General features: G+C 50.5%; 1 protein-coding gene across 2 annotated transcripts in view; it reads right to left on the reverse strand.

Moving 5' to 3' along the window:
• The window catches only part of SH3PXD2B (SH3 and PX domains 2B), a 78,009-nt gene that overhangs the window by 30,221 nt on the left and 21,431 nt on the right, over positions 1-26,357 (reverse strand). For both annotated transcript variants that reach the window (XM_037397543.1, XM_037397544.1), the window contains exons 3-4: positions 13,761-13,836; positions 2,400-2,476 (exon numbers count right to left, since the gene is read on the reverse strand). In XM_037397543.1, the coding sequence (XP_037253440.1) occupies positions 2,400-2,476; positions 13,761-13,836 (153 nt within the window). The remainder of the gene's footprint in view (positions 1-2,399; positions 2,477-13,760; positions 13,837-26,357) is intronic.

The following is a 26,357-nucleotide window of genomic DNA, read 5'->3' on the forward strand; positions in this document are numbered from 1 at the left end:
TATATAATTCCCCCTCCCCTCCATTTGCTGTCACAGCAGTCTTGTGACAGCAGTGTGGGCGAACCAAACCTTCATTCATTTCTGCATTGGAGACAAAGCCACATCTGCAAAGCCCTGGGATTACCACACAGATCAGATGTGGCTCCACACTGACCTAATTGCTGGCCCCCAAAAGCCCTTCCAGCCATTCAGCACAGTCCTTCACTGCCAGCACAGCAGCCAGTCAGACCACTAATCCTGGGCCAGCTACGATCAAGATCATGTGAGAAAGAGGAGAGAGAAAACTTCTCACTTCATGGCTTTTGGGTCCAGGGTAGGGCTATTCAAAGACCAAGTTTTGCACGGATGCCATTCCCAGGTGGTACCCAAAGGTACCACTGCCCAGTTCCAGGCATCCCATGATCTACTCTATTTCCCCCATGCCAAAATCCCTCTGATTCTGTGGCCTGGAGAAGGTTCCATGTTCCTTCCCTTGATCCTTTTGCCTAGTTCCACCTCAGATCTTACCCACCTTCTTTCTAGGGCTCTCCCAGAGCACGAAGATACCCTACTTCTCTTGCAGGAGATGGCAAGAAAGCAAAACCTTCTTACACATTTTTCTGTGGGAACTTGTTCACAATGTATTCACCTAACCCTCAGTTCTCACTCAGGAGGGCCAAGCTGAAGGAGATATTCCGTATTTCTGTTCCACACCACCACCCTCCAAGCACATGCAACATCCACATCCATCAATAAACATAGCAGCAAGAGTGTGCTGGGACCCTGTGGCTGAGATCTGCTGCACGACATGCCCAGAAGGGACATCCCTCTGCTCCTGCCGACTCCTTGCTCATTCCACATCTCTGCAGCCTTTGGTCCCACACCCACCTTCAGCTCAGCAGCTTTACAGTTAACTAGCAGCAACTGCAAGGCCAGGCACCGTGTGCCTGTTCCTACTTGGTAATGCATTAATGGGAGGAGGAGAAAGCGGCTCCCTAAGCGGGTCATATAACATCAGCCATTATTTTCCAGTTGTTAAGTCAAAAGGATTCATTGTATTTTATGTCGTTAATGGCATCATTCTGAAAGAGACAGCTGCAGCATCTTATCACTTAGGGACCTTCTCTTCCCCAAAATTAAATTTACAGTTGTGTGCGTCTGTATGTAGCTGACACTTTTTAGTGACTCAGAAGACAAGGGACTGATCATGCCCAGCTGGAGCCAAGTGGTCGCTTGTACCAGCAGCCTCCCCCACGCTGCATGGAGGATGCAGGTCCAAGCACACCTTGCACTACATCTCCATCACTCTGCTCCCATCAGCTATCCTGGCCTGCAGTGGTTTTCACCCGCAGCCTCACTGCAGAGCTGTCAAGATGCATTTACTAATTCACCTTTATCCTTGTAGTTGTTATTCCAGCCACGACATCCCTTCCATGGGTCTGGCTGAGTCCCAAAACCCACAGTCTCTTCCACCATGGAAAGTCCTAGGCCACAGTCACTGCTACACCTCCCGTGCTCAAAGAATGTGATGGATATTTCACCAATTCCCCATCTTCTCCCATGGGCTCTGTGGTCTTTGTATACAACTTTAACAGCATTCAGACTGGATTTTGGAGGTACTGGTCGTACCGTCAAACCATTCCATGGCTGCTGCAAGTACTAGTGCACTTCTTCAACATGATGACATGTGGAATACTACATTTGTGTGAAAATAATTTTTGTGGACTTCAGTATTTTGTTCCCCTCCCTGCCCAAAGAAATGCCCTAACATCACAATTTGATTTAAACTTAAGTACAGTTTTACATTCAAGCATATGGGGCAAATAGTCCCAGCCTTATCTCTGTTGGCTTCCAAGAATTTTCTGCAGGTACAAGTCATCTTACATCTCTGCAAGTAACTGTTTCACATAACCAGTAACAGGAGTTTACATCCCAGTTTGGGACCATCGGTTCAAGAAAGAGCTGTCTTCTACATAAAACAGCAGGTTCGTTCCCAGCAGATGGGAAAGGAAAGGCTCCCTAAGGAGCCAAGCCCTTCAAGCCTAGTCCTACGCGCAACCATCTCACTCCAAACCACCTACCAGACTGGACGCGGCCAGTCCTTTCCAGCCCATCTGGAAAGCTGGGTCTGGTTTGCAGCTTGAGAAAGGAGAAGAGAAAGGGAAAGCAGCAGCAGGGTGCAAGCTGGCATGGAGCTGGGCCACCCTGTACCCTGCAAGCCCAGGTCTCCAAGCCCTCAGCATTAATGGATTGAAAAGCAAATCAGTGCATGGGTTTTCATCACAGAAAGGGTTTGGTAGTGGGGAATAGCCCACACTCCCCGTTCTCCCAGCACTGGCACACCGTTATATATTATCAAACAGGATCAAGCCTCATCAAGGTGGCTTCATCTTTGGTTGATGCTAGAAACCTCCCCTCACCTTGCAGTATTCATCAATAGGTATCAGGCGCTTGACTGCAACATCACGGATGTGACTCCGGCGGAAGAGGATCTTCCCTGAAACAGGAGAGATGGAGAGACAAGAGCAGGTCAGCACAACACCCAGGAACACTCTCCCATGAATCACTCAGTTAGGACCTATTCCCTGCACATCCTCTTCTTACCAAAAGCACTGTACCTAAAAAACAAAAAGCCCATTCCCTCCCACAGATTAAATACCTCATCAGAATAAAGCACATTTAAAGTGGCAAGCATGTTCAAGGAGAGAGAAGAGGAACCAATTACCAGCATACTACAGCCCCATCTTCCCTCACCAATGTGGCAATTACAGAGCAGCAGCCCCTATCAAAGCACGTGCCTGATACCTTACGGTCTGCTGGCATGCAGGTCCTGGGTGTCCAAGTCCACCAGCAAACGCCAGTGCTCGCCAGAGAAGCGGGCATCCCTGTGAATGCCGGCGCAGGTGGGACCCTTGCTGCAGGCTCCAGGCTTGTTCAGGGCATCCAGGTCTAGTGTGGGCAGAAGCCAAGCCAGAGGGTTTCTCCCTGTGCAGCTCCTGTGTCCAACTGGTCCTGGAAGCCACAGTGTCAGGACTGCAGCTCCGAGTCAGACCTATAGGATTTTCCTTCCTGTCTGGGGTTTATTTTTGTTCTCCATTAATGGGATCCTCTTGCCACTCCAATTCCTCCCCTCTGGCTTGCGGTACAGGCCTCCTTCCTTTGAAGTCTAATGAGTCCTAAATGCTTCAAGCTGCTCTCACAAAGAACAGCTTCTCTGGCATTTAACAAGACAAAAGCCATTAGCAGACAGTGAAACAGATACACATGAAGACTCAGTGATCAAAAGGTCTGGTATAGGGTAGGGTTTCAGATCTGCACTTTCCAAAGCACCAGGAGCTGGCACTGCTTTGCTATACAGTCACCTGGAAAATTGTGGTTTGGGGTGGTGGTGTGGGTGGTAGTGAAGTTCCCTCAAGATCCTCCTTACACCTCTCACACCACAGGGAAGTCTCATCTCTTTGTCCCTACTTGGGTTTCCAATCCCACCACAAAACCCAGGGAGAGCAACTGATGTGCCTGTCCACGCCATCTCTTCACTTATCAAAGAGGTCACCGTGGGGCAACCCAGAAACCAAACTCCCCTCACAACCGAACACCAACACACCCTCTTTGCAAGCAACAGGAGGAGAAAAGCACTCTGGAGCATCACCCAGCCTTCAGCGCTGCACCATGGCTAGCATCAGCCCCTGCAGCAAGCCTTCGCAGGAGCCGCAGCATTGCTGGAACCAGAAGCTGGATGCTACTGAGCTACCCAAGAACAGGACACGGTAAAGTGACCACACGCTTACCACAGTTTTAAAACCAGGGCTGGGTCACACCCCCACCACCCCTGCCTTCCCACTTCTCCCTGACTTGTCCAGGATCGGGAACACGCGTGACTTGTGCAGCCTGCCAGTGCATTTTTATAAGCAGAGACGAACTAAGCCAACCCAACTTCAGCTTGCAAGGAGCATGAATCAGAACTTCATGGAAGAGCCAAATCTCCGGCTAGGCTCAGTTAATGCAGAACGCCTTCCAACCTGGACTGTCCGAGGGAGCAATCACACACAGTATTAGCTCTGTCCTTGCCCTTCAGTGAAATGCACAGGGTCAGACCAGCTCATACCAGGACTGACTCTCATTTATGTCCTGTTGACAGTGAGGGGCTGAGACATTCATGGTGGGAAATGCTCTGCTCTGAAACGCATTCCTTCCCACAGCCTGCCAGACCCAAGTCTGGCAGTCTTTATGATACAGAGGAAAAAAAAATATCCCTCTATTCAATCTGTCTTTTAGAATTTGAGGGTGAATAGCCTGGGAACACAGAATTTGTCTGGAAAGACTGGGAGCAACAACCAGGTCAGCATTCCCTTCCCTGCCTGTAGTAATTATTTTCCATCAGACAGGAAAACGATCAACAGTTTTCCCTTCTCATCAGCAGTCATGGCGTATTTGCTGCATAGGTTTCTATCTGAATGATGATTTTTAAAAAGATGAATGGATCACAATAGTTTTGTTGACAATTATAAGGAATAGCTGTTTGGGGTTTGTCTGCCAAAATGAAATCACTGATGGGTGGGTACATTATAAATGGAAAAATAATAAGCCCTGGATGTGGGAATATTTAAATGTTTAACCAATAGATGCTAGTGCATAATAATAAAAAGAATATAGTTTTGGGGAATAAATACATCACAACAACCGAAGTGATCTTAAATTAGTCCAGGCACAGAGCATACGAACCAGTAGGAAATCCAGCTCCTGTCTTGATTTGCTCTAGATCTAGTATTTTTCAACAAGGAAGTTTATTTTCCAACAAGAAGCTGGTTTTTAATCAAAATGCCTAATTAACATAATTGCAGACCCTTCAGTGCTGCCAAATACTGCTATATAAATCCTTGCCTTGAAAGGCGAGAGAGCACAGGAAGCCACTTCCCCCCTGGAAGGGAAAGATGGGCAACTTGCTGGGTTGGTGCGATGCAACGTTTCCCTGGGCACGCTTTCCTGAGACCGTATCTGCAAAATGGGAACAACAGTGCTGTCCTCTAGGGCTTTTCACATGGCCAAAGACCACACAATGCAACAGAAACACATGATATGACCCATCTCCTACCTGCACCCCTCACTGCTGTAGCTCCAGGGGACACAGCGAAGGCAATGGTGCCCATCACCCACACCTCATTCTAAGTGCTCGCTGCTTTACGCTTTTTTGGCTGCCAACTCTCAGCCTGGTACCAGGTTGCTGCCCTGCTAATCATCCAGGTGGACTCTCTTCCTCCTGCCCACAGCAGATAGTCCTTCACGCTGAAGGGGAGGAGAAGGTTTGGGATTAGCTCCTCTAGATCCTAAAGGAAACACGTGGCAAAGAAATGGCCAGATGGCCAAGGCAAGAGGAAAGGTAAGTCTGGTGACTGTGCTGGATAAATGCTGCCCTGGCACCTTCCAGCGAGCAGCCTGACACACAGGTACTGGGCAGAGGACGTGGTTGCTGGCTCAACTTTGGCACAGTGTAACCTAGCTCCAGGCAAAGGCAAGCCAGGCAGAACGCTGAGAAACATCTGCACAGCAGGATGCCAGCTGAAAAAAGGGGAAGGTCTCAGGGGTTTGATTTTCCATGGTGAACTCCTCCAGCTGGATGAACTGTTCACTTGGTAAATCTGCAGCATGTGAGATGCAGACCACCGACAGCAAAGAGGGAGCAATCTCAGCTGCCCTCGTGGTATCTAGCAAGAGTAAGGATAGCCTTGGTGCAGTTTGGATCCTTGACTCCTGGATGCCTGCAAACTCAGAAAAAATTGTTCCAATATGACAAAAATGGATCCTTGACTCCTGGATGCCAGCAAGCTCAGAAAAATTTGCTCCAATATGACAAAAATGACTACCAGCTCTAGTTTTAAGAACATCCTCAGATGAGATTCACTTTACTCTTAACAGCCTCATAGACATAGCAGTGCTCCTGCCCTCAGTCTCAACACCAGCACGAGGAGTATCGAGGGGAAGACATGTGAAGGAAGGCAATTCTGCACAACGTGCTGATTAGTGGGGTTTTCCATCAGCTGGGAAGGTCAGTGCTGCTTACAGGCTCCAGCTTCACCAGCTTCTCACTCACACCACAACTCAAGCACTCCGAAATTGTTAGAATTTCTTATTTACATACAGAACGTTACGCATGAGCAATGAGAGCAATGAGTCTCCCTCCCTGCTAGCACAAGAAAGCCACTTCACGAGGAAGCGCCATAAAATACACTGTCCTTTATACACACAAAGCTATGAGTAGACTGAACGTTTATCACCTGGGAATGTGTCGAGTAAGTTGATTTTGGAAAAAGAAGACAGAGATAAGGCACTACTACAGAATGGCTGCCTTGGCACGTCTCCCTGTACAAGAAGTACCCAGACTTCAGGACATGCTGCCTGATTTCTCTGGATCTTGAAAACCTGTTAATACCTACAGAGAAAAAGTGGTGCCTCTGAAGAGGACAACGGTCCTGAAGATGCTCCGTGTACAAGTTACAATTTAGAAATTGGTCTTTCTTTGGTAGAATATGAAACACCTTATTCCAGGGAATATATTTATTACACATTACGTTAATATAACTGTAGATGCACCAAAGCATGACACGTGCTTTGCTTGCTATACATTTTCCATTTCTCAGCAGGTTAGGCATTATTGCATGCATCTGCTCTTTAAGGGTAACCTGGCAGTATTATTCTCCATCAGGATTTTGACTAGAGAAATCTAACCAACACAACCCATCCTTTAAAGACAGAGGGAATAAAACCAAAAGGGAAAGCACTGAAATATATGCAACTCCTTAGAAATCAAATCAAACAAAGTCTCTGCACTGATCTTCAGTGCAAAAGTGGATGGATGTTCCCCGTCTACATCTCTCCAGCTATACCACATTTCACTGCCTGGTTACAGTGCTGGGGGGAATTAAGCAATGCAGAACAGATTATTATCGTAGGGTGGCCTTAGAGTAACAAGGATTACTTTAATTTCAAAAAATCAGTAAGCTGCCATAAATATTTAGACCAACAGGACCTCGGAGTCAAACTTGAATTTCACCACCCAAAAATAATAAAAGTCTCCATCCAGCTTTTCATGCAGTGCTTTCCAGAAATCACTGGTGCTTTAAACACAACACAAAAGCAGCTGGGGCAGGTGGAGGACCTTCATCACAGGGTCCAGAAGACCCCAGCCATCCCCTGTCCCCACAAACAGCCCAGGAAAGGGACAGGGCATGAGCAGCAGCCCTTGGCAGAGGATTCACCATGGGGAGGAAATCCCAAGGCCAAATGATGCTCAAATGATGCCAATTCTCACCCTGCTGCTCTTCCCCTGGCCCCCCAACCTGGTGAAGGCGTACCGTACCTACAGGGCACTGGGCTGGAGCCTGGGCTGCAGCCAAAGCCAGCTGCGCTGAGGCTTTTACCTACCCAAAGAAAAGACAAATTCAAGAGTACCAAAGCAGCAGAAGCTGTCTCCGGTTCCCCTTGCCGACTCAAGCATTTGTTTACTCATTTGATTTTCTTGTTGAACCTGGTTAGTTTTTACAGCCAAGCAAACGCCCATACAGGCACTTCAGCACTGGAGGCACCAGCTGGTTCTCAGAGGGGGACTGGGGCTGGGGCAACCTAGCAAAAAGATCTCAGCCTACCACAAACCCACTGTCTGCCCACATCTGAAGAACTTCCGAGTCAGCATCCAGCGTCCCGTCTCCCTGCCTGGGCAGTAGCAGGGCAGAGGGGAGGGGGAGACCTTGCAAGCAGCCTGGAAAGACAGCTATGGGCACTCCAGCCTGCTCTTCCTTTTCCCTGCCTAACCCCTTCCCTCCCTTCTCCTTTTGACCTGCCTGGCACCATCTGCTTAGCTCTGGCGCTCAAATTGTCTCAGTGCTTCTGTTTCCTTCATTGCCCCAAGCTCTGGGTTGACAGCAGGGGGCCAGCTGTGTTCTTCACCCTGCTGGGATGGAAACCTGAAAAACCACAGCAGAGCACCTTGATGCTGCTTTGAGATATGCTTGATGCTGTCAACCTTCACAACCTTGTGGGATGTGAAGCTCCCCAGTTACAAAGCTCTATGTCCCACCAACACAGCTGCGCTGCTCCTTTCTTCCCTTCTCCCACGGGCCCGTCCCTCTCCCTCCACCACTGCTACTTGTTTCCATCCACCATGGCCAGAGGCCCACCACACATCAGCAGCAGTTCATCCAACATGATGAACAGGCAGCGAATCCATCGAGCGTGTCCCTGTGAACCTCAGGCCGGCACTGTCCCACAGCAGCTGTTGTCCTAACCGTGCCATGCCGTGCCTCACCCTAGGGAGAGTTTTCCTGTAAATGCTTCATGCCATAGCATGGTTTCTTTTAAATCCCTCCTTAAAACCTTCTTTTGCCACAATTCCCTGCACTCCTTTCCCCCACAAATCCCCACTGTGTCAGTCCTTTCATTGATACAGTCTGGCCAGGACACGGGGGACAACGGTGGCTTTTACCTTCTGTCCAACAGCTGGAGCACAGGCTGCTCTTCTGCATTTAAGCTGCACATCACTGGGCTCAGGGCTTCAGCAGCAGCAATAACACTGGTGGGCTGCCTCATACCCAGCTGGGCAGGAGGAGGCGGCTGGTGCCCACCACCCGCTGCAGGATGCCCCGGGGAAAGGGGGGCATGAGCTCTGTCCCCCATGCAGTGGAGCTGGCGCCAGCCAGAGGAGCTCCACTGAAGATACTGTGTCTGCCCAAAAAAATCCTCCAGTGCTGGAAAGGTTCTGCTCTCCCAGGACTAGGAAACCCCTTTGCAGCTAATCAGGGCTGCTTTGCTTTATCTGGTCCATCGAGAGAGCAAAGGGTGCTGTGGCGGCTCTGGAGGCGGGGCTGCAAGCCACCCAGCGTGGCCCCCGCTGCCTCAGCCATTCATCAAGGACTGAAAAATGTCAGAGGGGAGCTTGGGGAAAGGGCTGATAAGGAATTTGGGTCTCCACCAGCGTGAGATAGAGCAGGCGGGCTACAAGAGGGGTTAATCTCTCCAAACAAACAGGTAGAGAAACAGGGCTCTGCAAATTATTCCCTCCTGTGGGAATTCTCCAGGCAGAGCTAGAATTATACTGTGGAGCAAGGAGCTGAAAAAAACCAACCAAACAAGGCAGAGGGATTTCAACCAGCAAAATGGTTGAGGCTCCTCTTGAGCCAAAGGCTGTTACTGGATCTCCAGCAAACTGGAGGGGCAGAGAACCTGAAACACATCACCCTGCCGATCACAGCCGCGAACCAAGCCAGATATTTCAGAAGTGGAAAACCAGCTGTGCCTCCTGCTTTACCCTGAAGGACTCCCCCCACCCTCCCTCCGCCCCACCGCCTCGGAAAGAATTCACTTCTCTGCACCTTTCAAATCACATCCAGATTTTCCCTGGCACGGGTTCCAAACTCACTTCAAAAAAAAGGCAGCCCCAAACGTACACATAATTAATCCCAGCCCACGGAGCAGCCAGCTACGTGGGCTATTCCTAGGATGGGGAAGCAGGCACGGGAGATGGCGTTTCCAGGAGCCCTGCACTTAGCATCTGTTTAGCAAAGTCCCGCACTGTGCACACATCCCGGTTAAAAGAAGGGGAACGAGAAAAGTGCCTCCGGGGCTGTCCTGGGTCTAGCATAAGCACAGAGTCCCACGTCTGTGAAATGAAGCTGAATTAAACAGTGCCCCTATCAGGACAGCCCCTTACACGCTCTCATGGTTTGTGATCCTGCTGGATAGGAGCAAAATGTTCCCAAGGCCGTTGCTTCTATGGCCTACAATGCATATGCCATGCAATGGAGAAAAATGTAGGGTAGTTTGTTTAAAGACAGCTCAAAGGACAGAAGCAGAGCAACTGCTCCAGCACGGCACTCTTCCTGGGATAATACTGTCTGCACATCAGCAGTGAGCTGAAACCCTACAGAAAAGGCAATTGTACTAATTACGGGCTGCAAGCTAGCCTGGGACCATCCACCCAACAGTGCTACAGCAGAGATCCTCATCTTTCTAGAGCAAAAAAATAGTAATTTGGACCCTTGCCCCGCCTCCAGCTCTGATGACGATGCAATGGGACAGGGGAAAGTCAGGTACTGTAGCTGGAAAATGGATGAGTTGTGCTCCACCTCTTTCATGAGGCCTTTGTGGTGAGCTATTAGCATCCTCACAGCTGTTCTGGGAGAAAAGCCCTGAAGTTTGCGGGTCACACTGATGCCCATGCCAAGCAGGTTAGCAGGCTGGGAAGGGAGCAGAAAGGAGGCATAATTCTCCTTTGTAAAAAGATCTCACCGAACCCCCTTTCTCCTCCTCCCTTCTTGGGAGTTCGCTATTGTCTGTAGCTAAAGCTTCCTAAAAAGCAATTTTACAGCCAAAGTTAGCTCAGCCTCAGGCAACCCCTCCTTGCCGAGGCTCACGTTTCCAGCGAAGCAGACTGGCCAGGATCTGCTCCAGGCCACTCGGGCTGTACGAAGTTTGGAAGGCTCCACTCTCCTTATAAAAGCTGTTTCCTGAAAGATCTGGCACAGCCCTTAACACAGCAGGCCCAGCTGAGCTCATTTGTTTTCTTAGTTCATTCTTTCCTGGGGTCTCCATACCATCATCTCCCAGCCAAGCAGCACGTAACCCTCAGTGCGGACTCTTGCAGGCGAGGACAGAGCCGCCCAGCACGTCCCCTGCGCCGGGCAGTGACAGCTCTCCTCTCCCACCAGCTGCTCCCGACTCTGCTCCAGGGACCACAGCCGATGCCACGCGTGCGCTGGGTGCCACCGGAGCTGTTTCAAGGGGCCATCCTCAGCGCCACGTGAAGCTGAGCAGGCTGTGCCAGTGGCTCAGAGCCAGCAAAAGTAGCCAAGAGTCCACTTCAAATTCCCCCATATGGCGGCAAAGGCTTTTCAGGCACAGTGCAGGAGCACTGCAATGTCCTGCCAGGCAAAACGTGAGCCCACCAAGCTCTGCTGTGTGATGAGTGTGGTGGCAACACTCGGAAAGGAACAACCTCTGGTCCCAAACCTCAAGAGCAATTGCTCTGCTCTGCTTTGGAGGACTCCACTTCAGATGAGCTAAGTGGGCTGGAGGACTTGCAGTTACAAGAGCCTCTTCTGATACCATCAGAGACCTACTTCAAAAGACCCGAAGTCTCCAGAAATTTCCAAGTCGTCAAATCCTCAAAGCAAACATTAACAAAACGAAGCAACACAAAGCAAACAGAGTTCCTGTGGGCTGGATGTTGTAACTATGGAGTAATCATGGAACTCACTTCCCATTCCAGGAAACCAGCCTGACAAACCCAGATGGTACCTTCTCAGGTTATGCTGGTGACCCTGAGTTTGGGACACTTAGGGGTTTGCTAAGAAAGCCAGAGCTGAAGGAAGCACAGAGTCACAGGAGACATTTTTTGAGAATTGCAGCGGGCACAATGTCTAATGATACTGTACAATGGGCTTCCCAGAAAGCAGCGTACTTTCAGTAAGCCACTGGAGCCAAATCTCCACTGGTAATGAAATTCAGATGCCAAAAATATTGCTCAAAATGGGAGTAGGAGCAAACTACAGTACTCACAGACGTTGAACGTAACCAAACCCTAGCGAGTCTAAGCATACTAGAGCCATGTTTTGCAGAGAAAGACACCCAGGCACTGAGCTCACCTGGATGGCACCCCCAGGCAGAGGGAGACAAAGTTTGGGTTCAGCTTTACCTAACAATACCCATTGCCATCCCAAACCGGGAAGGCCAAGAACAGCTCCAGAAAGAAGCCATCCTCTAGCACAGCCAGCCACTATTAAAAGAGCCTTCTCCTATCCCCAGGTAAAGTCCTCTTTCAGAAGCAGACACAGCTTGCGAGCCACCTTGCTAGGGAGGTATGGCTCATCGTCCTGCGCTGGAGAAAGCCACCCGCTCCTGACCGCTCCGTGATGTGCAGCAAAGGCAACATGATTCCATGATTCCCACTTCTTAAATAACACATCTTTGCTGAAATAAGAGGACTTTGGAAGCTGCCCCATGAGGACAGGCAGATGCAAGATTATCGTTTTTTTCCAGTGGCTGTCTCCTGGTTGGAAGCAGGACACCATCCCGTGCTGGCATCTCCTCACCATATCACCTCTTACCGTGTGCTGGCACCTGAAAGTACAAGTGATAAAGCTGCAGGTGCCAGCTGTCAGGCATCAACAGTCTCTCTGTTAGCTACTGCAAGCCACTGCAAAAATGAAACGTCAAGAAAAATTTCTGGGAGAAGCATGGACTAGTGGTTTTCCAAGTCAACATGTAACCACCTCTGAAAACGGTATTATTTAATCCTGTTGCATAAAGGGGACCAGAGCAAAGGGGCAAACATCTCTGCAGAGGACACACACACAAACACACAAGCTCCTCTAGAGGATGGTGATCCTAACTCCCCAAAACAGCTTTCTTACACAAGAGCCAGGCTTTATTTTCCAGCAACTTCAATCCCCTTTTTTCTTCAATGGAAATCCCAGTGACATGCCTCTTAGCAAGGGGAAACTATTTCAACACCAAGAAGACGAAACAAATACTGATGAGTGTGCTGTGACAAGCAGTGCTCTGACCAGGCTTCCCAAGCCCCATCGCTGCCTTCCAAAAACAGCAGCATTTGGTGGGAATTTTCTGCAAGTGCAGCACAGCCAAACCGTACATCCAATTTTTCCAAGTTATGCCCTTTGCCAATTTGCCTTCCATTTTTCCTCCCCACTCCTTGCTGGCAGGAGTACTTGTACAGCAAGGATTTTTCTGCTGTATTAATGTTAGGTGTGCTTTGCTCTTGCTCATGTTACCATGCAAGGACAAGCCAGAATCAGAAATCCCTCTATGGGAAACCCAGACAAGACTCTCTTGCTCAGAAAGGGGCATAAATAATTTTCTTCATGCCACTCAGAGAAAAGTAAAACCCACTAAATGCCTTCATGTTTCTAGAAAAGCCAGGAGGCAGTGCACAGCACAAAGGGCTGCACTAAATGGACCTGACAGTCACTGGAAGTGATTATGGTACCGTGACATTTCTAAATATGCCCATTAGCTACTTGGGGGTGGGGGTAAAGACAACTCTGTGGTCAAAGCCATTAGCTATGGGTGCATGAAAGACTCCCAGGGCCCCCTCAGGCTGGTTATTTTTGCAAGGCGTTTTAGTCTGGGTTTTTTTACCCCATAGCAGCAGCACCAAAGGGCAGCCGCAAGCAATCCCCCGCACCACAGTCTGCCACAGACCACTGCATTTGCTCCTTGGGCACACAAACCTCAGCTGCATGTTGGGCTGGCAGGGCACAAACCATGCCGCAGAAATCCTGTCTTTGAGCAACCAGTCCCCAACATCATGGGAGGAAGCCAAGGCTGTCAATCAGCTTGACTTCATACGTGGAATTCAGTTGTTATTTCCTTCTCTCTGGATGGCCCTTTGAGTTGCATGGGACAGGAAAAACAGCGTCTGGGAAAGCCTCACACCATCCTCAGCCCCGTGCCGTGCTGGCCAGCCCCTTCTGAAAACAAGCAGGCTGCTGCAGGGCTTGCATCTGGCAGAAGTACAAGTGGGGTTGCTTAGCTGATGTCCTTCACTAATGACTTCTGGAGGGAGAGAGAATGACTGAGGGGTTTACCACTTGCTGGGCACACTGCTAACAAATACAGATGTTTTAATGGACACAGTGCAGGCCAGGAACATGTTATTCCTCAGATGGTTCAGTAGATAAGAGCTAAAGCACGTGTATGCTCTCACACAGACTGGGAAAAAGCTCCTGCCATGCCAAAACCAGCACGGTTTTTGCTGGAGTCCACTCGCCTACCTGGCAGAAAGGGGATGATCCTTTGCTTGGGGTCCTTCTGCCCTCCTTCCATTGGAAACTTGTCCAGCATTTGCATCTAGAAAAGAAAACGCAAGAGAGGTGATTAAAGTCAGTGATTACCTTGCACAACACAAGGCCACCCTCCCCAGGAGGAGGAGAAGCCTGTTCTCCTAACCAGCAGCATCCTGAGACACTGTACACAGCACCATCAGCCAGAGTACAGTGACCTGCAGCACCAAGGGAAGCACATCCAAAGCAGTGCCAGAAGCACAAGACCTTAGCGTCATCTCCACTATTTTCAAGACATTTCTCACCACTGATGTTGCTCATCACCGTCATACTGCTCACCGCGGGTGATTTATGTAACCTGCTTTTCTGCAACTATTAAGTTTCATGTTGATGGACCTCAGTCGCTCCTCAAAAAAGACGTACTTTAAGCTTATTTGCTCAAGCATAGCACAGCACTGACACAGTTCCTGGACTACAGCTGATTTGGACTCACAGCACCAGCTCGTGTTTGCCTGCAAAAGGCCATAAAGTTACACATCAAGTTTGGGGAACGCTTTGTGCTATGCAGGCTTTGCGGGATTAATGTTTTATGGGATCTTCAGCATTAAACAAATCATTTCCTGACTGATGCAACTGCATGTAGTATGTTTAGTCAGCAAAGAGAGGCGATAACCAGCTCTTGCTCTTGCTGGGTGCATGTACTGGTGTTCCAGCACATGCACACAGCTTCCTTGCAGCTGCTACGGTGCTTAATACCAATGTCCTGGCAGTATTCACATCCTCAGCATTTGATTTGCTTGGTCTTGCTGGAAAACACCATGTGGATTGGGCTTTGCTCTTTACTCAGAGCAGAAGAGGAGGAAGAGCATGCCCAGCCACCCAGCCTGCCACTCAGATACTCCCTCCTTTGGGAGGAAGGGAGGGAGATGCAGACTCTCCCTTGTTTTCCCTGGAGCATGGACCTGAGCTCTGTCTCCCCTCACCAGAAGAGCTCCTTGGTCCCCAGGGTATTTGAAATGGGTCTTAACCTCTCCTACTGGAGCTATCGCACTCTCCATAAATAATTAAGCGCTTATGGAAGCACTGGAGACAACCTGCCGGGAAAGCATCCTGAGCACCTACAAAGGCTAAACAGCTGTTCTCCTCTGGCTCAATTAAAGTGTTTCATACAAAGAGGAAACTATGCAACCGGAGAGCCTGAGCCGTTCATCCCATGAGAGGCACCTGCAGGCAGCCCTCGCCCAGCCTGGCAGCAGGATGGGCACCACAGAGCAGCCAGCCACACAAGCCATGCTCCCTCCTGCCTGCTGCTCCGCCATGGAACAGCGCGAGTCCCTTCCCCACAGGGAGTCCACACAAGGCCAAACTCCTGGGTCCTGACATCCCCTGGGATGTCTCCCACCTGGCTCCTTGGTTTTCATGGCTCTTGTTCTTTGGCACCTATTTTTCCACATGCTTTTTACAGGAGGTCTCTGCATCTAGCTAAAGGCTGTGGACTCCTCCATTGCTAGGCGTGAGTTTGTTTAAAGTGCTGTAATGCTAAAGCTAAGTGCTTTTTGTTGATATAGCCCTTGCATTTTTCTTTTTCTTGGACCTCAAACGCACCAGGATAAAATTTCGAGATTTGGTGGAGAGGGGACAGAAGGAAGGAGGCATTTGTCCTACATTTTGAGAAGAAATAACTCCCCCAACACTCCCAAAGACAACAGGAAAACTGAAAGCAGCTCTCATCTCTTCAAAATGAAATCAAGACAACTCAAAACCAGGATGACACAAAGCACGAATGGACTGTGTTTACAACTTCTCGAAACAAATTTGAGAGCTTGTAACAGAGAAAATGACTCCAGACTCAGCAGTAACTGGGGACTGCGGTGACGTTCCCAGCAGCCACAAAGCGAGCCCAAGCCCAGCCGTCGAGGCAGGACTCGGCTCCCGGAGGCACCACAGGCTCCCAGGGCAGCACCACTTCCCCAGCCTCCCTGGGCACGCAACTGCCTCCTCCTCTTCCCTCAACCCACAAAAATAAAGGATGACACCATATCCCTGTTACCCCGTAAAACACCCGTGTTGTGCTACGGCAGAGGTGCCCCCGGCCCTGCTCTTCCTGTGGGAAAGAGCTCGGGAAAGCTTGTGACTGGTAAAGGGTGAGCAAAACAAATTGCAAATGCCGCACATCTGATTGCTGTTAAGCAAGGCAATACTTGAGTCACTGGAAGCTTTCCCCTCCCCGCAGTTTTGAACGCGAGCTGAGGATCTCTCACTCCCAGGAGCACCGTGAGCCTCCAAGGCACAAACGGTGCAAGCTGTTTTCTCCCGTATGCACGTGCCTGGGCTGTGCCTCTGGCCAGATCAGCTCCCAGCCATGTGATCCCATCAAACCTGGCCAGAACTCCAGAACTTCAGCCCAGTTCTCCATTTCCTTTTGCCTGACAGAAAGTGTCTCTTGCAGAGGCTGCTCAGCAAGCAGGAGGAGATGTGGGGACCCCCTCACTGCAGCCACCCTGCTCTGTTCCAGCCCAGCCCAGAGCCACCAGCATCACCCCAGCCAGACCAGTCCCTGTGCTGCCTGCTGTGGTTTGGTACCACCATACCTGTGCACTCACAAGCTGCTATCTATTCTCTTGCTAGAAGGAGGAAAAAAGGTTGCAAGGTGCCTGGAGCACCCTCCAGCACACACAGAAAGAGCAGAAAGCAGGGAAGGAGCAAGTCAGAGGGGTCAGTCCCACCCAGCCTGGCTGCCACATCACGCAGCTCTGGAGAAGGCAGCAGCAAATACTCGTGCATCAGTTTCACTAGGCATAAGCCTGTGGTTGAGGAACAGCAAAAAAACCCACTCCAAAAAAACCAAGCCCAGTGCTGGCAGTAACCACGGCAGGCAGTTCGTGTTAGTGCGATACAGGCGCACACAGCTGCAGAAATCCAGTCCCCAGGTCACGGACTGATAGCTCCTCCATAGCACCAGACACACAGAAAAAGCACAGAACAGTGATGGCAACAGGTCAGCTCCAGACCTGAGAGATGCTACCAGAGAGCCAGAGGAAGCCAGCTGGCAGGTCTCTAGGTTTTCAGGCTCCCTGTGTCCTTTCTGGCCCATCTTCCTCCTGCTGATTGTGCAGGACAGGGACTACAGCACAGGTGGTGACACTGCTCTTGCCCAGGATAGCCAAGGACAGCAGGCACAGCTCTGGAAAAGGGATGGAAAAAAGGTAAAAGTGCAGCAACCCCACAAGCCCAGGGAGAGGGACACTCAAGCATCACAATATGGCCTTCAGAAACCGAGGCATGCCAGAGACAAGGCAGGGCAGGTCTCCTGGGAGAGCATCTTTCTCCCCAGCCGTGGCAGGGAAACGTGCTACCCAGCAGGCAAGGTACTGTGGAAGGTAGGCAGCCGGCATGGGGAGAGTCCCGCAAATCATCTCAGTGGCAAGGGTTTCCATTTGAGCTCCAAACAAGGCTGCTCACATCACATTCCCAGGAGGGAAGACTTGCCCAGCCATCCAAGATCCTGGGGAGACGGGGCAGGCGAGCGGCAGCCACCCATCCCTTCGGAGCACAGCTTTCCCTGCTGAGACAGGAGCGTGCAGGGAGGCCAAGTCTGGCTCTCAGCAATGCACTCAGCCAGGTCGGGAAGAAAAATGAAGGAAAAAAGAAAAAAATAACTCTTATTGTTTATCTCCTTCCAAGATTATTTTAAAGTATTTCTGATAGCATCTTATTTTTAAAAAGAAATAATAAAAAAAATACCGGAACAAATACCCTTGAAAGCGTTTTGGTGTGTTTTTATTACGCAGTAAGCTGCAGTATCCCACTTTTCACCAATTCCTTTCCAGCAGAGCAGGTACCACACAGCTGCCAGGCCCTGGCTCCCTAAGCCAGGACTAGGGCACGGATGCCCAAGCAGCACATCCAACCCGCAGCCAGGCTCCCCACAACGGCACGCCAGGACAGGGCATGTTTATCCCCATTTATCTCCACCACCGATTTATCTTATCGATTAGCTGTTTTTCTTATTAACCAAGAAACGTCTGGGCAGTGAGTCTTTCTAGAGTGAGCCACAGCTGAAGGTCCGTGCACATCATGGGAACGCTGTCCCCACGGCCGAGCTGTCCATTAACTGGGCAGGCGATAAAGCTGGCGGGGCCACCCCGGGAGAGCGAGCCTTTCAAAAGCAGCTTTGTATCACCAGCTAACACATCGCTAGACAGCTTCTTCATTAACAGGAAACTTGTAAGATAATATCCTAATTGAATCAATTAAGAGTGCTGCGGGCTGCAGGGATCCTAGGGAGAGGGGAATGTATGTGCTCAGCAGTGTTCCCGGGAAGCAGAGCATCCAGGAAGGGCTTTGTGAAAATAAGAGCTGATGGTGTAATGCCAGAGGGATACACCATGCAGACGGCGTAACCCCAGAGGGGTACATCTGCTGGAGGAGCAGCACCCCAGGTCTAACAGCCTGCGAGTGGGCCGTATAGCTTCCCATCTGGAATCAAACTCCGAGAAATCTCTGCGGGGGAGGGGGGCGGGGAAATAAATAAAAAAAAAAAAGAAAGAAATAAAACCATTTCCAAAAAGCAACACCTCAAGCCAAGTGCCAGCAGGTCATAAGGTGTGTCACTGCATCATCACTTTGCTTCTCCTCCTCTGCTTTCCACCACAAAGAGGAAAAGTTTTCCCCTCTAAAATATAAAGGTGAGGGGAAAAAATTATTTTTCATTTAAATCTGATCCAGTGGAAAGAAAAATGGCAAACACAGAGGTCCTGCGTTCCCCTGATAACGATGAACCAGAAGGCCATGGAATTACTCTTGCAGTGAGTCCTCTGCAGCCGGGGGACTGTGGGACTCGCTTTTGCCGAGCTGCTCTGAGGCGCAGGCTCTCCCCTACCCAGCGTCAGGGCTGGCGTGGCACATGCCATGGCTGCAGAAGAGAAAGCAAGCCTTTGCCAGCTCACGGAGGGGATGGTGGCTCACATCACTGAACAGCAAGCCACAGCAGCACAGGCTGGGGGGTGATGAAATACCCAGGCAAGGAGAGCAAACTCTTCCACTCTTGCACAACACCAGGAGCTGATGTCGGAGCCAGGCCGTAAGCCATAATCACAGGCATGGGGTGAGGGAAGTTGTTCCCTTATCGAGAGGATTTGCTTTGCCTGTGTGACGAAGGTTGAGTGTAAAACCGCATTCCTCCTCCTTGGTCTAGCAAGAGAGAGTTGACCTAATCCATGCCTCCACCAGACATGCCTGTTATCCAGAGCACAGAAGTCAGCTTTTGACAGCACCCAAAGGGGGGTGGGTGTGTAAAAAAAAAAAAAAAAAAAATCAACAAAAGGCTTCAGAGTCTGCCGAGTGCACGGCAGCAGAATCACAGGAGACCCTTTGTAAGAGCAACAGCCTCCCCACTGAGAGAAGGCAGCAGCTTGCCATGGGGGAAAGATGGGCCAGAGCCAAGCCTGCTCTCATCCCACACTCCCAAACTCCCTGTCGGCCCCATTCCTCATGAAAGGGGGGAATGCTGCAGGGAGCCAGGCACACCACACGCCCCACTGTCCCCATGGCAGCGAACTCCAGATGGGGCCATACACGTGGACAGCTCACTCTGACCTCCATGTGCTCAGCAGGGCATTAGTCAGGTCTCCTCTTACAGGAAGAAGAGTCGTCCTCCAAATTTGATTCACCAAGGGACAGCATCCCACTGATTCCCAAATGCAGTGGGGGAAAGGGATGCCGATCCCAGCAATTGCCTGCTGTCACGGCAGCACCCCCAGACCCATGGGGACATGACAAGGGACACAGCTGCACACTGAGAAGCAGAGACTTTGCAAACATGCTCCTGCAGATCAAAGCACCCCTGCACCCTGGAGCCAGCAGGTTTGAGGAACATCTGCCAAGCAGATAGTATGGGAAAGAGAACAACATCTGGCAGTGGCTCACAGACTACTAATGTTTAGTCTCATTGCAATCCTACAAGAGGCACCTTCCCTGCATCTGCGTGGCCTGTCTGTGAAGAAACAGGAGGTGCAAACACAACAGCCCAGAAGACAGAAGGACCAACGTGGAGCAAGCTCAGAACCCAGGCGTGGTGATGCCTCGGGAGGTCAAGCCCGGGGAAGGACTCCACTGGTGCAGCACCACGTAACGCCCATTCAATTGCCAAAGCCAACTGGCTGCTCAAAGACAGGAAGGGGAGCTGAAGGGCAGCACAACAAAGCGGTTCCTTGATGACCACAGTTTCTCCCCAGCAATCACAGAAGTCTCTTCTGGTGCAAGGGATGAGTTCAAGCACATTTTAGACCAGGCAGAGGCAATCCTGACTTCCTCAGCAGTAGGAAATGGCATCACAGAGGCTGAATTGTGAAAACCTGATGGAAAACTTTAAGCCCTGCTCAGCAGTAGACAAAAAAAGAATTAACTGAGGTCAGAGAAAAAAGGGCTACACAAACTGGCAGCAGCTGCCACTGCAAGAGAAATTTCCTATGAAATCACAGGAAGCATTAGACAGAGGGAGACACTGGTGCCTGTGAATAGCTCACAGGCATGGAGAGGGCAGCAGATGCAGGGTTAGGCAGGATGCATCCCTCTGCCCACGCTGCCCCCCAGCCCCGGGCAGCCCCGGACCCAGCCGCTGCCAGCTCTGGGCTACCCCGAGTGCTTGCTTGCACCAAACCCAGGGAAGCTGGCGGGCTTCTGCCTGCACGTGGAGGCTCGGAGGATGCGGCAGCTTCGCATCCCTAGGTTTGGTCCAATGGTCCCCCAAAAGCAGTCAGGCAAAAAACAGCTTCCATGGGCCAGGACAGGAGATGTTTCCAGCCTGAGCACGCACTGATTCTCCAAGCAGAAACCTCAGTGGTGCTCAGCTCCAGTGTAAGCGATCGAGACCACGACGGGCACCGCACGCTCAGCAGGGCTGCCAGAATTCCCAGTGAAGCAGGCACTTGGCCCCACTTGTCTAACCCCCAAAAGCCTTTAGAAACCTCAGTGTAACCTCCTGTTTCATCATCCAGCCTTGAAACTTAAACCCCCAGAAATCACTGGAAGATTATCATGTTTGTTTATTAGTGATGAGAGAATGGGAGTTTCTAGTTGCCTATATCACCATCGCAGTCAACACCATGTGCCAATTGCACTAGATGGGTGAAGGAGAGGGTCATGTAAAGAGAAAGAGAAACATCCTCCTTTCCAGAGAGGTCCTTCTCTGGTCAAGCCAGGCCCTGCTCCCAGTGATCTCTGTGTCTGTTCTGTGCTCATCTACAAACCTTATTTCCAAGAGGCATTTAAAAAATATTTTTTAAAAATCATGCTTTAAGAGACATTCAAAGCCTGTATGTTTTCAAAAGCAGCAACTAGCTCTGGGTACCCATTCTGAAGCATCCAGAAATGAGAGGGCAGACAAAGCTGCATCTTCCCAAAACCCAGCTCCAGTAAGGCACCAGGTGAGACCCTGAGATAGTGGGATCCAAAATCACCACCCATTTTTGGATGGCCCAAACAGCTCCTGAAAAACACTGCTTGCCTTCTCTCTTTTTGTAAGCCTGCCAAGAATATATTTGGGAGAAACTAAGGAGAGAATTTAGCGTTTAAAAAAAGAAAAAGAAAACCGCAAATTTGGAGAAGAGCACCAAGCAATCTCTTATTTATACAGCCTCCTCACAGAGTTGCTGATCCCTCTGTCTGCTTCGTGGGTGATTAAAATACATCACTTGTTACATTTGATCCATTGGTGCTGAATCCTGGAAGTCATCATTCTCTTTACAGTACCTTACTAATCCATTTTCCACTTAATTTCTGATAATTGCAGCCTCTAGATGGCATTAGGCTGGGTAGGCAGGTCCCAGACTGCTCAGATGAGCACTGAAAGCTGCTGCACTCCGTGCAGGCACCCGGAGCAGAGCATCAGCACCACCAAACAACCAGTACAGCATCCATAACTCACATGGCAACCCAGCTGCGGGAAATGACTCTTGCTGGTAGACATGCTTGGGAACAGAGCAGCAACACCCGAGGGTGACGCTGGCCTGCACCGCTTCCTCTTTCCATCCCGTCCATGGGAACGTCCCTCCAGCACAGCTGGGGCTGTGTCACGCAAGGAAGTACCCCTGGAAGGAACCTTGGCATGGCAGAGCTATGCCACCTGCCCCAGCCTGGTGCAAAAGACCACAGAAGCACCACCCCAACCCTCGCTGGAGCTGTCACAGCAGCAGCAGCTGTGGAGAAGGCTGCAGAGATGATTCATGTTCACCCGCATCCTCCTCTCTAGCATCCCCAATGCAGGCACGCTCAGAAGACCGGGAAGTCATGAGATTTAGTTTCTGTTGTGGAAATGGAAACAACGGTGAAGAAATACCAATACATTTGTCCTATTTCACGTGTCGATCAGCCGAGGCGCAGTACGGGGGAGGGCTGTGCTCAAACACTACAACCAGATCTAGTTTCACACCTAACAGTGCTTCACACCAAGAGACAACCTTCAGTCAAGCATTTCAGCAATGGGTCAGAGAGAGACCTTAGCACATGCCACGCCACTCCGAGCTGCACACTTGCCAAAACCTCCAGATGACTTGTCCCTAGCTTCTCCCCCAAACAGTTCATGATCTGATATCTCTTCAACCCCTCCCTTCCAAAAAACCTTCCCCGCTCTGCATGAGGAGAAGCAGACCAGTGTACATTCCACTCCTGAAATTAATGCAAAGTTTTAAATCTGTGCAGGCCCAACGTGATGAGACAAAGGACGAGGCATTTGAGCTACAGGCAGGGCTGCAAAAGCTGCAGTCCTACCACTTGGGAGAGCACTGCTGGTCCAAAACACCAGCCTCATGACCGTCCTCTTGCATCAGACTTCTTGCTAACCATCTATTTTCCCTGTTGTTCCTTCCCTAAATACAAGCCCCATCTTCCAGGCGAGCAGTCGGTAAAAAGACCAACGTGGAGAGATTTTTGTCTCCACACAAGGTGGGTTCTGTCCATCAAGAGCAGCTCCGCAGCAGCCAATGCAATCACACGGGTGAAAAATGAGACACTGCAAACCCCTGAGGTTTCACTGCTAAAACCAGGGTCTCCATATGAAAAAGATACACCCGAGTCCTTAGCGTGACCATGCTCCTTTCCACCCTCTCCCACCTGACACAAGAACTCTCTGTTTAGCAAAGACAGGAGCTGATGGAATGCTGGAGCCCTGGGGGAGCAGCCCCATGGACAGCATGAAGCAGCCCAGCCGCTGCGTGACCCCCCCCAGCAACCCCACCCCACCTCCTCCCGCACCAGCATTGCATCTCCCCCATGGTGCACGCTGTCCTGGCGGTCCTCCAGTTACAATCAGGGTGGGATTTAAAGATGCCAGCGGTGTCCAGAAACCCAAGCTGGGTAGGAAGCCTCTGCAGGCAGCGTGTGCCCACGGCCAGCACGGGGACGTGCCGGGGCTGGTGCGGGAGCCTGGCACTGCCACCACCGGCACGATGGCAGGAGAGGACTCGGAGCACTTCTGCGTCCAGACAGTCCTTGCCAGAGGGCCAGGGCTTGCCAAGAAACTCCGCTTATTGCAAAACCAGAACACTGGTGGCTCAGCGATGTCTGATGGAGGAGGCCAGCCCTCGCAGCTCACGGAGGGATTGATGCACTTAGCAGGGCAGGGCTGAGCGAGCGCCCAGCTTCAAGCTGAGTTATGGGGAGCGCCGCGGGGAGCCTTTGGGACTGCAGAAAGCGAGATGCAATGCAACTGCAGCAGGAATGCTATCCTAACCCAGGATAGCCACCCTTCGCCAGGGCCCGGAGCCAGCAAACACAAGAGGCACCACGGAGGAGCCCCAGCAGCAGGCAAAGTGCAGCAACCCTGCTGCTTTCTGTACATTTAAACACGAGAACGCAGATTTCACATAAAATTCCGTCCAAACCACATCCCTTGAACTGCACCTGCCTTTTTAGGATCCAACCAGAATACCAGAATAAATCAAGCAATGCTAAGGTTTTCCAGCATAACCAAACAGAAGGAGCACGGACCTTGGCTGCACCCTAATCTCAGAGCTCTTCTCCCAGTGCAATCTCACCACGGAGACACGAGAGAAAACCTGAAAAGCCTCTTGGCCAAACGCACCGACTGATAAAAAACAACCAGGGGTTGGGGCGGAAAGCAGACACCTGTGGGCAGGGGAAATAGCCGTCCCCGCCACTAAACCTCAGAGCTCCCTGGGAACTTTCCAACCCGGCTTTTTTATTTCCTGGAGGTGGGCGGACGGGTGGGAGCGGGAGAGGAAGGGGACTGGAAAATGCTGATTTGCCAAGAAGAAAGATCAGCAGAAGAGTATCCATTTCCATTAACGTTTCAATTTGAAGGGTAAAACCTAACCATTAAAATTAAAAGGATTTTTATTAATGTTTAAGTGACTCATCAAGGGGAAAGCTCTTTTAAAAAAAGATTATAGCAAAAACCAAAGAGAACGGTTTACACATACTGAACTGAGTTCTTTGCTAAAATTTAAACACTACCTTTCCTCCCAGCGTAGGACAAGGAAAACTCACCATTTGGAAGAGCTGCACAGCTTCCCAGCTTGGCACGCTGCATGGCCAGACACAGAGCCTTCTTCATGGCCATTTCAGCAGCCATTTCGCACGCATGTGCGCAGTTACAAAATACGGGATTACAGCTTTCTGCTGACTGAGACTGGGTAAGAACTCCAAGATTTTGGGTCCCTACCAGAGATGCTGGTAGTTTCCACATCCCACAGCTCCCTAAGCCAGGAGAGGGGCAATGCCCACTGCCAGCAGCATCTCTACAAGCAGAAAATCTCCAACAGGGAGGAAGACCCATAACTTAATTTTCTAAAAAACAGCATTTCCTCCATTTTTAGCAGTATTTTTTTCCTGGGGGCAGGGGATAAACCCACACAAAATTAAGAAAAAAAAAAACCCACCAAAAAAACCCAAATGGCAGCTGCACTCTGCAAGGGTGAACGCCTCGGCCAGCCCCACCAGCAGCCCCCGGGATGGCTCTGCAGTGCCTGGGGCAGGCTGCCCACCTACCCGAGAGTGAAGCTGCACAATGTAGTTGAACCCACTGAACTTTGCCTGCAGCACAAGACGGGAGACATCTCACCTCCACCCTCCTCCTCCTCCTCCTCATTCCTGGCCCTCACAGAGCCACTCCAGGCTCACAGGGATGTGGGCTGCTTTGCTGCCAGCTTGGGGAGGGGGGGATCAGCCCCAGAGGTGTCCCAGACCTCTTTGCACCCAAACTGCTCACCGAGGGAGGCATTTCTCAAAGTCTGCTACAAAAAAAATAGCTTCTTCCTCTCCAAAAAGGTCAAGTAGCAGGTCAGGGCTGATGGTAAATGATCAGCAAGCTGAGCTTGCAGAGGAAAACAGAAGCACAAGGAATTCTCCTGAAGGTGCACAACAGCACCTTCTGTATTAAAAAATACCTGGTTTTACTAATTTAACATGTATCAGCACTGAAAAATGACACTCAAATGAAAGCTTTCTCTTGCCCAAACCCTAAATATTCTATAAAAAGCAGTATTAAAACAATAAATTCCCCAACCTTAATTACACCTCCCAAATCTAATCTCCAAAATCTAACTTCCATGCTGCCAGGTAAAGACATCATTTATAATTCACTACTCGGTGACTCAACCCTATTGCAAAGGCCTCAAGGTATAGCACCAATAAGGCAGAAAGGCTCAGGAAGGTGGAATTAAGACAGGGAAAATGCTGGTGGCTTCATGCTGCCAGCTCATAAGGGAGACCATTTTTCATGTAGGTTATTGCTCTCATTGCAATCCTAGATAACACCAGAATATAAAAGTTACCATAAAACAGGGTGTAGAGCAGCATCCCACAGCCCGGGGATGTGCAGAAGCCACGAGGTGATTGGGAAGATGAGCAGAAGGTGTGCCATGCATCCAGCAGCACTGCAACACTCCCGCGGCAGTGGAGAAGCAAAGCCGCAACTGCTAGCCAGAAAACCAGAGTCACCGTGGCACCGCAGAAGGGATGGGCTGGCTGCCAGAGCCCTACAGCATCCACCCCTGGCACCACATCATGTTTTCCCCTCTCCATTTTCTGGTTAACGAGGTCCCCCTTCCCACTGCCGGCTGGCTGGAAGGCATGAATCACAGAGGAAGGGCAGATCCTGCACACCCATCCTTCTCTCCCCGCACCGTCTGCCCTAGTGCAGCCTCACCGCCGCTGGCACAGACCTGCCTGCCTTGTCCCTTCCACAGGATGCCAGCCATGTACCCAGGAAAAGCCCGTGCTGGGTCCCAGCGATGGGAACAAGAATGCAGACAATCCCCAAGGCAGAAAGCATGTAGAAGGGGAAAAAACATGCAAGCAAAGTAAGAGGAAAGGAGCATCACTTCTCTAGTTGGAGTAGAGTGCTGGGAAGGGAGAGCAGGTGGCTGAGTTCTTCACTTGTCCCCAGGCCCACCAGGACCCCAGGGAGATCACTGCAGAGGTCCACACCTCACGTTGCAAGGGGATTCCAAGATTGCAAGAAAGCACTTTCAAAAGCCAGCATGGGAGCGGTGATTTGCAGCACTGTGGTGGACCTGTGACAGCCCGATGTAATCAAATGAAAGACAGAAAAGAAGTGAGATATCAAGA

The sequence above is a fragment of the Falco rusticolus genome, chromosome 8 (assembly GCF_015220075.1).
Source record: "Falco rusticolus isolate bFalRus1 chromosome 8, bFalRus1.pri, whole genome shotgun sequence".
Classification (NCBI taxonomy): Eukaryota; Metazoa; Chordata; class Aves; order Falconiformes; family Falconidae; genus Falco; species Falco rusticolus.